This window comes from Helianthus annuus, chromosome 16 (genome assembly GCF_002127325.2).
Source record: "Helianthus annuus cultivar XRQ/B chromosome 16, HanXRQr2.0-SUNRISE, whole genome shotgun sequence".
NCBI lineage: Eukaryota > Viridiplantae > Streptophyta > Magnoliopsida > Asterales > Asteraceae > Helianthus > Helianthus annuus.
In genome coordinates this window covers 136215756-136230928 of record NC_035448.2, presented here as the reverse complement: position 1 = coordinate 136230928, position 15173 = coordinate 136215756, and the positions used below count along the sequence as shown (strand labels likewise).

The 15173-nt window shown below is 36.0% G+C and overlaps 1 protein-coding gene and 1 long non-coding RNA gene across 3 annotated transcripts; both read left to right on the top strand.

Annotated features, from left to right (window-relative positions):
• The first annotated feature begins 1427 nt into the window (after positions 1–1427).
• On the top strand, positions 1428–8195 carry LOC110917438. 2 transcript variants are annotated; one of them, XR_004883613.1, is made up of 5 exons: positions 1428–1641; positions 1735–2210; positions 2844–2942; positions 4089–4243; positions 7932–8195. It is a non-coding gene; the product is annotated as an uncharacterized LOC110917438 (long non-coding RNA). The 2 variants fall into 2 exon arrangements; XR_002580571.2 differs by having other exon boundaries at positions 4086–4243.
• Positions 8196–9874: 1679 nt separating this feature from the next.
• LOC110915049 (E3 ubiquitin-protein ligase COP1) lies at positions 9875–14670 on the top strand. Its single transcript, XM_022159676.2, has 13 exons — positions 9875–10440; positions 10667–10744; positions 11483–11638; positions 11709–11963; positions 12055–12212; positions 12290–12355; positions 12451–12529; positions 12614–12769; positions 12845–12943; positions 13205–13309; positions 13383–13562; positions 13675–13785; positions 14279–14670. The coding sequence occupies exons 1-13, from the start codon at positions 10066–10068 to the stop codon at positions 14441–14443; spliced, it is 1983 nt and encodes a 660-aa protein (XP_022015368.1). The 5' UTR covers positions 9875–10065; the 3' UTR covers positions 14444–14670.
• The last annotated feature ends 503 nt before the right edge of the window (positions 14671–15173 follow it).

Genomic DNA, 15173 nt, shown 5'->3' with positions numbered 1-15173 from the left:
ATTTCTTCTTGCAACTCCATTTCTAAATTACGTCCGCATCTTCACATTTTGTAATATCATCTAGTTGCATGAACAATGAAACAATTAATTCATCAAAAAAAAAAAAAAAAAACCATGATTAAGTTTACAATCGGTTTTTGTAATAAACTTACGGCTTATAAGATAAAGATTTTACGATAGATCAAATTCGTGGTAGGATAATCATGAATGTATATATTTCACATCGACAACTTTTGACAATTCTATGTTCTAAGCATTGATAGTCATCTACATGGGTCCATTGTCCCAAACCAGCTCATTATGTCTAATTAGGTCCAAGTACACTTGATATTTTTCTTAATTGAATTGTTAATTTGGTCTAAACACAAACTATATATTATATGATTTTATGTAGGGCTGCAAACGAACTAAACGTCCGGCGAACAGTTCGTGAACCGCGGGAAGTTCGTTTGTGTTCGTTCATTTATTAAACAAACGAACACGGAAAAGAAATTTCGTTCGTTTAGTTAAATGGACAAACATGAACAGAGTTCGTGTTCGTTCGTTTATGTTCGTGAACGTTCGGAAACGTCTTTATTTGTGTTCGATAGTTCATTAGTGTTTTTAGTTTTTATATTTATTTAAATACTTCAAAATTCCGAATTAAATATCTAATAAGTGTCAGTGTATTATATAGTGTATTATATATTATGTTCATAAACGATTGTTTGTGTTCGTTTGTTTCCATTTGTGTTCACGAACATTAGTTTGTGCTCATTTGTATTCCTCAACGTTCGTTGCCTAAAATTAACAAACAAACACAAACGAACACGAACAAGTTCATTTTCTTAACAAACGAACACCAACATAAAATCTCGTTCGATAAGTGTTCGTGAATGGTTCACGAACACATATATCTCTTAACAAACGAAGGTCTTTTTCGTTTTCGTTCGGTTCGTTTGTAGCCCTAATTCATATATATGTATTAATTGAAAAATGGTCGGTACAATAGTAAAGTATCGAAGACTCTTTATTTGATCACCGAACTTTTCATCTTCTATGTTTCTTTGCTCTCTGCTTTAGTCTCTCTCTACAATCATCTCCTCTGCTTTTGCTCTCTCTTCAATCTCCGCCAAAACACCACCATAACAACAATAAAACCTTTAGGTAGCGTTCGTTTCATGGAATGGAATGAAATTAGGAAGTTTTTCTTTGTAAAATTGATCTTGGTTGGGGGAGAGAGGAATTTGAAATCCCATGAATTTCTTTAATCAATGAAATTTGTGACTATTTCAACATTCCATTCCATTCCTTCGTTAGAGTGAAGGATTTCTAAGGAATGTTGAAATAGTCACAAATTTCATTGATTAAAGAAATTCATGGGATTTCAAATTCCTCCCTCCCCCAACCAAGATCAATTTTACAAAGAAAAACTTCCTAATTCCATTCCATTCCATTCCATGAAACGAACGCTACCTTAGAGACAGAGATCCGAAGCCGGTGAGTCTCCGGTCACCGGCCTCCGGCGCGAAGCCGGTGAACCATGATGGCAGCAGTGACGGCGTCGTGGCTCGAAGTCGAAATAGAGACCGCGGGGAGGTCGGTAGCTACGGTTACCACTTAGCAAGTGTTATCTATTTCGTTGTTTAGAATGTTATAGAGGTATGGTATACTTTTTGGAATGGTCTTCTTTAAAATATGTGTATGGAATATTATAGTATGCCTAAATTGTTGCTACCCTAATGGTATTAACAGGGGTATTAATGCCCAATTATTTGAGATAAGACGTAAGGTGATGTGATGCTTGGTTGCACACTTGACTGTGTGCTTCTAGGCAACGTTTTGTGCATTATGTTCGCATGAGGAGTCCTAACTTGAGTTACGAATGTCGCTGTGAACGTATCTTTTGCTTGCACAAGCGGTTAGCATGCAACCATGATAGGAGTACACCATAACAACAATAAAACCTTCAGAGACAGAGATCCGAATCCGGTGAGTCTCAGAGACAGAGATCCGAAGCCGGTGAGTCTCCGGTCACCGGCCTCCGGCGCGAAGCCGGTGAACCATGATGGCAGCAGTGACGGCGTCATGGCTTGAAGTCGAAATAGAGACGGCGGGGCTTTAACCGCAAGGTATATCGAGAATAGTTATAGAATATTATATAGGGAGCGTTGATTGGCTTGGCTGCAACTACTGTTGGATTGAGTTCTGAAGCTGCGCAACATCTCGAGGTTTGGATTAATTTTTTTGCAGTGGTTTTTGGTATGCTATATGTACACGAGTATAGGGTTTGAACTTTAAGGATATGCTAGATGGATTTGTGTAGTCATAATAAAACTTATGCTATATTAGTTACTGCTTATCTTTATGTTTTTTGCACCGCGTTATCACATTAATCACATTGGCGACCTAATGTTATGCTGATGGTCAGATGATAGAGATGTTATTTGGTAGTCGTGATTGATTTGTATTTCACCCAAACAGTCATGCAGCATGCTCATATCTTTAGGATCATTTATGGTCTGTGTTGTGAGGTGTGTGTTTTCTGATGAATAACAATAATATAGGCACATCATAGAGGTGGTTATAAGTACTCAGTTTTGGAATTGCTTCCAAACATTACAAATTGGAGTAGAAACATAAGACATAAAAAAGTGATGGTCTTCAGGAGATAAACATAGATAAACATATTTACAGACGCAAAACTGAAAAAAGAAGTCGGGGTAAGCTTTGTAAGATTAAGATTTTATGTTCGTTTTAGTTGATCCTTTATTCTTTTGAGTCCAAAAGAAAAAGTAGTGATAATCTTTCTTATAATTCTACGCTTAGTTACTTATAGTTTTAAACTTTGGTATTTCTTTTAGGCGTACTTTTAGCACGTGGTGAAGAATTCTGGAGCGCTTATACTTCTTGACAAGGGACACCAGATGGGGCACATTACTACAGTAGAGATGTCTTTTAAGGTACACAAGCTTAAACATGGGCTTCCTTTAGTTTGTAGTTAGGTTGGTGTTTATTTTTTAATTCTAATTGTGAGTGCACTTTCTAGGGTCAAATTTCTCTACTTGTAAAACTTTAACAAAGCTATCATACGGTCCCTAGACTTGCGTCGTCACACGTTTTAAATATGCTTGATCTACCGCGCAACGCGCGGTTGGGGAACAACTAGTATGTATTAATTTCTAACTTAACCGAGAAACAGTACATCGACGGTAACCGCGTTGGGTGACGACATCACATGGACTTTTTGGTTTACAAGCTTTCACCTAATTTTCCCTAGTTGCCGGATGACTTTTCTTTGGTTTTACATTTTGATCCTTATATAAAACTCATTTTGTCTTGTATTTTGCTTTATGATTTTCATCTAAAATTAAAAATCAGATTTTGTGTGTTTCCATTACAATTTTTAAAGAGCCTCCTTAGTTTGTTTTATATTTTACTCAGGTATTTAAAAATTAGATTTTGCAAGAATGCTTAAATAGTTAAATATAATTCTAATATAAAATATGTTTTACATTGCGTTCGTTTTGATTAGTTTTTTCTTAATGTTTTAATATAAACTTATTAAAAAGGTGTTATATTCGAAATGAAAACTTTAGTACTAGAAACTATATTGAGTGTCGTTACCATGAATAATCGAATCGATACCAACCAAACAACATAGGTTCCATTGTTGATATATGGAGACTGACATCGATATTCGTTTTTATGGTATACGATCGATGTAAAACACGTGTCGATATCCTTTACAAAATAGATACCTCAGTATTTTGGACCGGTACCGCTGTTCATTTATATAGTTTTCGGTTGATCTAAAACTTTGCAGCAATGCGCAGGTAAATTTACTAGTTTTAAGTAGATTAGTAACTTTTTCTAGTATTTGATTCTTGAACAGTAGTATATTGTATAAAATATTAGGTAATAAAGTTTTAGTGGTGTTTTGGTGATTTTTAGAATTCAAACGAGTAAAATAGTCCAAAATTTTCATTTTATAGACTATTATGTCACCTTTAAAATTTAACAAAACATTACAAATTTAAAGTGGTAAAATTAGATTTGAGAAAGTTTAGTGGTTGTATTTGTAAAATTGACAAACTTGGGTGAAGAAGGTCGGGCTTGCTCTCTATCCTCCCACGGTATTCTGTTGTTGAAGATGTCGGCTCCGGCACCGGCACCAGCACCAGCACCTCCAGCTCCGTACGCCGGCGGTTCCCTCTGGCGGCTCAGCCGGAGATGATGAAAGCGGCGCACTCACACTTTATTGGTAAGTATTTCCCCTTTTTTCTCCAAAATTGATGAGAATGTTGGATTTAGACAATATAGCTTACATATCAGTCTTTTAAAATGGAAACAGTTAAGTAAAAAGAATGCTTATTGATTGTTCCTCGGAATAGGTTTACCAGAATTACATGGTATAGACGTAGGTTCTTGAAATCGTGGACTTGGGTTAGTTTCTTGGAGTCACAAAAGGGTGAATGCTGGTTGATTGCTTTAATCGCTTCGCTTCTTCTTCATTCTAGGACAAGCCTGTGTTCACCAGGCTCTGTTCATCGGATCAGTATCGCTGGACTTAGGCGCAGCCTCTTTGAATTCTGTTGTTTGATTCTTTTTATGGCATAGTTTCAAGTGATTATTTGCCTTTGTTGATGCTTGTAATTTGTACAGTCTGTGAGTCTTAAAACTGGAATTGTGCTTGTAGAAGCTCGAGGCTTGCAGCCCAATTAGTAACATCCACTGGTTCATAGGGTTAGTAGTCTATATATATGCAAGGTTTTCCTGGAAATGGTTAAAATCCCAATCAGTTTGAACTTACTATTGTAAGGATTCTTTATAAGCTGACAGACTGATCAATGGATACAAGAAACTAGCTTCAATGACTGGTGGTAGGGGAATTTGCCACTTTCTTGGGGCAGATTATTTCCTTCTTATTTGACTGTGGTCATTATTATTTTTGCATTTTCTTCACTGGGTTTTACATGCACCATTTGCTTTAATTGTATACTTATTCAATTTTATCAGTAAAATTGTGTGTGATTTTTAGTGATGTGCTTTCTCCTTTTCCTACTACTATAATTTAATGTATTTATTTTGACTCACTTAGACCGTGGGGTATGGTGGGGCGGGGGTTTGGGGCATGGGTTGACACGTGGAGTTCGAGCCCCCCGCTGGTGAGTGACGTGTCCGTGGGGTATGGCGGGGCATGGCTTGGCCAGGTTTATTAAAAAAAAAAACCTAAAATTAAAAAAATACACGAAACATTTATAAGAAAAAGCCTAAAATTTTATTAAAATTTCCTAAAAATTACAGAATTATACAAAAAAAGGATTACAAAATATTAAAAAAAAAAACCTAAAGCGTTAGGTAGATTTCAAAAAGGGCGAGCTTGTCAAACGGCTTCCGCTCCTTGCCCCGGAACTCGATGTTGGCCACCGCCACCCGGTCTTCGTAGTAGGCTTTAAAACGATCGAGCTTCGGTTGTAGCTCGCGCCACTTGTGTTGGCACGCGTTTAAATTGTGCCGGTCGTTTCCCACGTTGTGCCGGTAGCTAGCGAAAGCTTCCGGCCAATAACGGGTCTCACCGGGTTGGCTGCCCTTCATCGCGTCCACGACGCTCGTGACAAGGGCTAGCTCTTCCTCGTGCGTCCAAGAGGCCATCGATCAAGTGTTTGTGGGTAGCGGTTAGGGTAGGTGACTTGGGATGGGGTAGCGATGGTGGACAGCCGGTGGGGTTGGGGGTTATATAGCGATGTGGACAGGTGGGTGGGTGAACCGTTTGGCTTGGCCAAACGGTTATATTTTAAAATTTAAACATGGTCCACTATGACCTAGCCAACAAGCGAATAGGAGCCGGCCACGTAGGACCGCTAGGCATGTCCAACGCCCGGGCTGAAACTCCCGCCCAAGGGGCCACCCGAGGTGGTGACTTGGGTGTTTTCAGCCAACCCCCGCCCCATACCCCATAGTCTTACTCCCCCTTCTGCTGAAAAGTTCAAGATTTTGCCACTGATGTTAAGTCTAAATAAGTGTGTCCAGGTCAGGGTTGATTTCCGTGACAGTTGACACAAATCAGTATATGGGCTGTGTTTGTGTTCGGGTTCAACAATTCAACCGAGTCCCGACCCGTCGACCCAGTAACTGACACGGTTGACACACTTATATTAATAGGTAAAATTTTCTTGAAATTTTCTGAAAAAGGAAATGCTACCATTTTTATCGGACAACAGGAGATTTGTTTTGGTATTTCTCATATAGATGACACTGGGCGTGTGCATATTCCAATGAAGTTTGGTTTCATAGTTTGTTATTTTCGGTAACACATTTACTAACGGTTGTGATATACCGTGTCTTCTGAAGGTCCAGAGCTGCTATGTTGTGCGATATGTACTTATTGAAGGCCTGTTTTGAAGAAATTAGGGATTTTATCTTTTAGCCTTCCTTATTAGAGTTGTTCATGGGTCACCCTGATTCTCATCGGTCAGTTTTTGGGTTGGAATGAGACCGTAAAGGCGTTGCTTGATAATTGATGTACTAACTAACTGCATTAGTAGAGGTGAAGCCATACTTTACATAGCAGAAGTCAAAATATCTACACATTGTTTTTAAAACATTTGGTTAATAGTCAACCTTTACTCTAAAAGCATTTGGTTAACAAGGCTGACCATGGTATTTGTCACCTTTGTTCCAACTAGTCCTTTGGGTTTATGCAAACTGACCCTTCGGTATTATAATTTCCCGGATGGTCCCTGTGGTTTTACGTTTTTTCACGTTTAGTCCCCACCTTTCGGAAATAGCAGGTATGCTCCCTATGGTTTGTCATTTTGTTACTCGGATAGTCCCCTGACATTTACTCGTGGACTATCCGAGTAACAAAATGACAAACCATAGGGAGCATACATGATATTTCCAAACTAACTGATATCTACTCAGAGGACTATCCGAGTAACAAAATAACAAACCATAGGGAGCATACCTGCTATTTTCAAGAGGTGGGGACTAAACGTGAAAACACGTGAAACCACAGGGACCATCCGGGCAATTAACTCTTATTATTATATTATTTTTATTGTTACCGCTATTATTATTATTATTATTATTATTATTATTATTATTATTATTATTATTATTGTAATTACTAATATTAATATTAAGAGTTTTATAATAGATGTGATTTGTGTGTTTGGCAGCTGGTTTCTTGACAAGAGACTCAAGAATCGTGGAAAGGAAGAAACCGACATAAATAAAGTCTGACAACGAACCTTATACTGGAGGTGCGCAATTCGGGTTCTAGTCCTGAATCGGTTCGGGTTGGGTCAACGTATGTCAGAACCGGTTCAGGTTGGAGTCGTTTTTCGAGAGGAAAGGGTTGGGTCTGATTGGGTTGAAACCGGGTTGACTGGTTTCGGTCGGGTTTGACTGGGTTCAAACTGGTTTCAGAGTATAGGGTTAGAACCTGAATTTAACCCTATCATGATTTCATTTCATGCTTTGGTTATTAATTACTTAGCGTATGAATGTTCATGACGTTGTTTCATAACTGTTTCCATTTTAAAAGACTGATATGTAAGTTTTGGTATATAGTTAGAAAACACATGATTTGCCATTATAATTTAGAGTTAATTAGACAGATGGACCCTGTGGTTTATAGCTAGTTTCGTCTTTGTGTACTAACTTCTTTTTTAACACGTTCAGTTTTCATGGTTTCAATTTTGTAATACCTTTGGGTATTAACGCCAAACTTAGTTAATTTTTATGTTAAATTTCAGTAAAATGACTAAAATACCCTTCCATTTATATCCGAATTGAATGTGTAAACATAATGAAACATGCTTTTCAGCTTCTAGTACTTGAATTGTAGCTCATAATTGCATATTGTTATCTTTGCAACCAACTTGACCCGTTATTAGTTTTCGTCAATTCTGACTTCTTGATTCAATTCATTGGTTGTTTTGTAGATTGAGAAGTTGAACTTAGTAATCGTGGGGCTCGCTATGGAAAATGATGAAGAAAAAGAAAGATTAAATGGAATTATTGCGGGGTTGTTGGCTGAAAAAGAAAAATATAAGGTTGATAAAGATGCTATGCTCGATAGGATGTCACAAATTGAAGCTATGTTAACAAGTACAGTTCGAAGATAAGCTATAAACACTTGGTTTTGAATGTTTCGATGTTTATCATATTAAGATATTTTATTTATTTAATGTTTGAGTTGACATTTCTATTCCAATGTTTGATATGCTTTTCAAACATAGATGTATACATAATTTTGGGTTTTCGTGAACTAATTAGACTTTTTTTATATAATTTTGTAATTTATTGATATGTATTTTTTATGAAAAAAAAATCAAGCAATCACAAAATGGTAGCAAATAATTCAACAAGTGTGTTAAATGTCATCAATTTTTAATGAAAAAATGGTAGCAAATAATTCAACAAGTGTGTTAAACATCATCAATGAAAAAATGGTAGCAAATGGTTGGTACCTAAATGGTGGCAATATCAAACGGTGACAACAAAATCCGTCACAACTCAGTAGCAAACAAGAAGCAGTGGCAAATAATTTTGACCAATTAAAATCAGGTAGCAAAATATAAAAATGATGGCTATTTGGTGGCATTAGGGCAATTGACAGTTTGACACGGGTGTTTTTGTTACCAAGTTTTCGGTGACACAATGGTGACAAGAAAGAAATTGCTACTGTTTTGTGACCAAAAGATTTATGACAAAAACCCTTTTTTCTAGTAGTGACTAGTTTACCCTTTTCAAGTGGTAATTATAATTATTTCAAGTGGTAATTATAATTGTAATACTCCAATAATTCACACACCCCTAACAAGTTAATACCTATATATTAATTTGTAAAAAAAAAAAAAAAAAAAACTCCTTTCACAAAAATACTACTCAATCTTTTTACTTTCTCTTTTCCACTCTTCAATTTTTATTTACCTTAACCCTTTATTTTTTTTAATCTTTTATACTTTTAACCTCAATAGTTTTCATCTTTTATACTTTTAACCCCAATAGTTTTTATCTTTTACATAACCCTTATAGGTTTCATCCTTTACGTATGTGTCACAAACCTTTTCTATTTTTAACTCCAACACTTTCAAATTTGGTCCCTGTACTTTACATCATTTTACAAATTTATCATTTTACGACTCGTGCTAAATTTTACGAATTATTTCAAGTGGTAATTATAATTATTTCAAGTGGTAATTATAATTGTAATATTCCAATAATTCATACACACCCCTAACAACATATTACCTATATATTAATTTGTAAAAAAATCTCCTTACACAAAAACCCTACTCATTTTTTTTACTCTCTCTTTTCCACTCTTCGATTTTTATTTACCTTAACTCTTTATTTATTTTTTTTATCTTTTATACTTTTAACCTCAACAGTTTTCGTCTTTTATACTTTTAACCTCAATAATTTTCATCTTTTATATAACACTTATAGATTTCATCCTTTACATATGTGTCACAAACCTTTTTCTATTTTTAACTCCAACACTTTTTCACTTTCAAATTTGCCCTCTGTACTTTACATCATTTTACAACTTTATCGTTTTACTATTCGTTCTAAATTTTGCGAGTCAACATGTTGCAACACGCGCGTGTAGTTCAGCGTTTCTATGTCTATTTTTTACGGTTCAACGCCTCCGTTGAAACTCGCAGGGTCCTAAGCTAACTCAGTTATTCTTTTCTATATTTTACTTTTTCAGTCAAACTTTTATGAGTTAACACGTAACGTGTGTGCGTGATTCATCATTCTTACTTTTACTTTCTATTTGCTTAACGGTCCCTTCGCAAAACACGAATCATAGATATTGACTAAGAAAAATAAATAAATTATTTATTTAATCCGGGTATAAATATTTTATTTTATTTGAATGGAATAGAAAAGAATCGGAGGAGACGACGCCTGCATAACGTGGTCATTTTCCACCCATACACAACACAACACCCTTTGCAAACAACACAACACTCACCACCGTGATCCATAACCATCTTCACACACAATCTCAAACCAACAACCCCCTTTTTCTGTACCAACACAATCCATCCTTGTACAATTCTCTGTATGTCTATGGGAGGGGGTTTAGTAGGCGGAGTAATTGTCCCCTCTGTCAAGACCGAGCCGCCCGAACAGTCAACCGAGCGGCTCGGATCTTCCCCTCCACCACCGCCGGAGCCTCAGCTCCCGGATTCCGGTACCACGGTGGCGGAGGTGGAGAAAAAAGGGAATGAATTGGATGATACAGGTGTGGTGTCACTTGATAAAGATGTCTTGTGTCCGATTTGCATGCAGATCATTAAGGATGCGTTTCTAACATCCTGTGGTCATAATTTTTGTTATATGTGCATTGCTACACATCTTCAGAATAAGAATGATTGTCCCTGTTGTGCTCAGTATCTTACTACCAGTCAGATTTTTCCTAATTTCTTGCTTAATAAGGTAAAGTTTTGCCCATATCATGTAGCGATCGATCTGAGTGTTAATGTAATACATGTAGAATATAGTGATTTGGTTTGTGGTATAATCATTTTTGTGATGTGGGATGGTTTCAATTTTGTTGTTTGTATGGTAATCATTTGTTGAATTGGGCAAAAAAAATACAGTGTTTATGATTTTGGATACTTATTGCAAAAGGTTTTTTTTTTTTTTTTTTTTTGTTTTGCAGATGTTAATGAAGGCTTCGGCTTGTCAAATAGCGAAAGGCGCTTCTCCTGTTGAGCAGGTTCGGCTAGCATTTCAGCAGGTCAGTTATTGTTTTGATAGTTAATTGATGTTATGATCTTAATGGTATGACTGTTAGCTTAAGATACTTGCTGTTCTGCAGTCTGCACTGATATATTTACTTGTAAATGCGGCTGCATTCGGCTGTGCAGATAGTTTGTTTATGCAAATTTTCATTGAAATCTTGTTTAATCTTAGAATTAATGTCGACTTGGTAGATACTATTAGGGATGAGCTCGGTACCGTCCGGTACCGGAACCGAAAGTACCGGTACCGAAAATCCTCAAAAGTGGGTACCGGTACCGAGTATACCCGGTTCGGTACGATTCGGTACCGGTACCGGTACGGTACCGGTATTTAAGGGTAAAAACCGGTAAATACCAGTACCGAACCGGTACCGGAACCGAAAGTACCGGTACCGAAAATCCTCAAAAGTGGGTACCGGTACCGAATATACCCGGTTCGGTACCGGTACGGTACCGGTATTTAAGGGTAAAAACCGGTAAATACCAGTACCGAACCGGTACCGTACCGGACCGGTACCGAACCGGTACCGAAAATGTCAAAAGTCGGTACCGAATCGGTACCGAAAAGGTACCCAGTTCGGTAAATTCGGTACCGGTACCGGGTCCATTTTGCTCATCCCTAGATACTATGCGCTGAATGTTTTCTTAATGAAAGTTGCCTTGCGGGTCATGATATTTTGTTTATTTATTTTTTATATTTAATAAAGTGACTGGTGACTCTTTGTCTTAGACAGGGATGCGATGTGTCGGTAAAGGAACTCGATAGCTTGTTAAATCTTCTTAAAGACAAGAAAAAAAAGATGGAGCAAGAAGAAGCCGAGTCGAATCTTCAGATCATGCACGAGTTTTTGCATTGCTTAAGAAGGCAAAAGCTTGAAGAACTAAATGAGGTGTTTCCCGTTTATTAACCGTTAATGATTGTCTCATTATGTGATGCTTATAATATTCGAATGGTTGCAGATACAAAACGATCTGCAGTACATTAAGGAAGATATAAACGCAGTAGAACGACACAGAATAGAATTGCATAGAGCTAGGGAAAGATGTTCCGTAAAACTACGGATGATCGGTGATGATTATAATGTAAAAACATCATTAATGGATAAACGCGGTATGCTAAACATTCCCGAAGTACATGAAAGAAAAGATGCATGCAGCGGGTCTGATTCGCAAGTAGGGATCTCTGTAGTGAGAAAAAGGCGGGTCCACTCACAGGTTAGCACACTTTCAAAATTTGGTTTCCACGTAGCATCTGAAAGGGTTTTCATATAGACCTTTTAATATTATTGTTCTATGATTGCAATAGTTCAACGACTTGCAAGAATGTTACCTGCAAAAGAGGAGACATTGGGCAAAACAAGTACAAAAACAGGAAGAAAGAGACGGTAGTGCGCTAAAACGAGAAGGTTATCATGCAGGACTAAAGGATTTTCAGTCTCTACTTTCTTCATTTACGCGATACAGGTTTAGTGTGATCTAAACGTATACTTTGTTATATTTTTTTTTCAATCGTGAGTGTTTATCTGTGTTTTTTTATATAGTCGATTGCGAGCAATTGCTGGACTTAGAAATGGGGATATTTTTCACTCGGCTGATATTATCTCAAGGTTAGTTAAATTGGTTAAGTATAAGTTGAAGAATCGTGTTGTATGATCTTTTTAAAGTAGTTGAAAATACATATTTAACGATGTAAATATTGCAGCATAGAGTTTGATAGAGATGATGAGCTTTTTGCTACTGCTGGAGTTTCGAGGCGCATTAAAGTTTTTGAATTTGCCTCTGTAAGTATTACATTCTATGTGTTCTAATGAATTTTTATTTTTGCTCAACATTTTTTATTTATTTTATTTATCTTACATTTCCAGGTGGTGAATGAACAAGCAGATGTTCAGTGTCCTGTGGTCGAAATGTCAACACGGTCAAAACTTAGTTGTTTGAGCTGGAACAAATACACGAAAAGTCATATTGCCAGTAGTGATTACGAGGGTATTGTCACTGTTTGGGATGTAACCACTCGCCAGGTAGGATATTACCATCAGTTCTTTTTTTGGTTTCTTATTTATAATGCGAGCATTAATTACAACTCTTGATATCAGAGCGTAATGGAGTATGAGGAGCACGAGAAACGAGCATGGAGTCTTGATTTTTCTCGTACTGATCCTACAATGTTGGTTTCTGGAAGTGACGACTGCAAGGTATTTGACCCATTTACTTATTCATCAGTGTATTTGGGTCATGTTTGTTTTATCTATATCGGGTAAAATAAAATAAAAGGTAATAAAGAAATTGGCTTAAAAGGAAGTAAGGATCTTAGGTCAAACAGGCCGAAAGTCACTAATGTGTATCTTTAATGCATAATATTTTGTTAATCTTTTTTTTTTCTTAAATAACTTTTACTATTATAGAAGTAATATTTTTTTTGATATCATATTTAACACTTATTATGTATCCAATAGGTGAAAATATGGTGTACAAGACAAGAGGCAAGTGTCCTTAACATTGACATGAAAGCAAATATTTGCTCAGTGAAATATAATCCCGGATCTAGCTTTCATGTGGCGGTAAGTTAGTGTTAAATTTCAAATTTTCTAATCATTAATTATACTTTCTTAATAAATTTATGCATTATTGCAGGTCGGTTCTGCAGATCATCACATTCATTATTATGATTTAAGAAATATAAGCCAACCGTTACATATTTTCAGTGGGCATCGAAAAGCTGTTTCCTATGTAAAATTCTTGTCCAATCATGAGCTTGCTTCTGCATCTACTGATAGCACTTTGCGCTTGTGGGATGTTAAGCAAAATATCCCGGTCAGTCTTATGACAAACTAATTTATTATCATATTTGAAGCATTGGCTAGTTATAAATGATTATTTTAATAAATGGATAACAAATTTGTATGTTATTATCCTAATCTTGCAGCTGCGTACTTTTAGAGGACATGTGAACGAGAAGAACTTCGTGGGTCTAACTGTAAATAGCGAATACATCGCGTGTGGCAGCGAGACTAATGAAGTCTTCGTGTACCATAAGGTTCTTTTGCAACTTTACCCAAATTTCACAATCTACTTTAATTTATTAGGTTCACTGCAATATAAATCATCATCTTTAAATGTACACAACCTTTAAATTTTACCATTTTTTATGTTGGCTGACTTGATCAAAGGGTAACAAGTAATTTTGTATATTGTTTGCTTTTAATTTGTTTTAAAAGATAGAAATTATTTTTTTAAAATTAAATCGATAATTGGATGTTTGAACATTTTTTTCCTTTTAAATTACTAAAATTTGAATACACACCATTACGGTTTTTTGTCAAGTTCGACACATTTTTTATTCAAGTTACTATGCCAAATCATCTTGTTATAGGTCTACCATTACATAAAACCATAAGAAGTTGTAATTAAGAACATTTAAAGAAGATGATTTTACCAGGCTACATTGCAAAATTTATCAAGTTTTTTGGTCCAAATTTACTTTTAATATTAGTAAAAGTAATATGTTTCTTTTTGTGTTTCACTTGTAGGCTATTTCAAGGCCTGCAGCATGGCATGGATTTAACTCCGATGCAAATGAAGGTGAGGAGCCGGGGTCATATTTCACGAGCGCTGTTTGTTGGAAAAACGACAGCCCGACAATGATAACCGCAAACAGTCGAGGAACAATTAAAGTTCTGGTTCTTGCGGAGTAGTAAGTGTATAATATATGTAAACTTTATGTTGCCAAAGTGGTTCTTTTAAAAAGTGTTCTTATGAGATGTTGTCATTGTTTTGGTTAAGTAAATTAGAAGCTATTGTTGAATTGTAAAGATAATTATGTTTTAGTTGCATAAAGTATGTGCAACAGGTAGTTCACATAAATCCAAAATTAGTGACCGGTGATCTATGATCTTTCGGTCACAACTTTAAAGCCCGTAAATGAAACCAAGTATAGTCAATTTGTCAAACATAGTTTTCTCTGTTACAATGTCAACCCAATGCTGATGTTCCATTTAATATTTGGTCTGTGTATTAAAGTGAAAAACAAATTCTTTTCTTTTGATTAACTTGGGTTCCTTGAGTTGTGTTTGTATTTCCACGTGATATATTTCCAAATTGTTTTGAATTCAATAAACAACAAAACTTAAAAACACGTTAAAAATTCATAATTGTGGGATGTCGATTTATTGTTTAGAAACGCAACTACAATCAATACTGAAACATCATTCATTTGAATTAATGATTCAAGAATATAAGCAAGTGACAAATTCCAAAACAGGTTTAGATGATGAGAAAGCTCATGAAGAACAATTAAGTGCTTCGATCTTCTTCGTCTTTCATATGCATGAAAAGGACATAGCTGATTCTTGATAACAAACCTCACTATAAACTGATTCAATATCGATTGAAAAGACGAATTGCTTCGATTGAGTGATCGGTTTT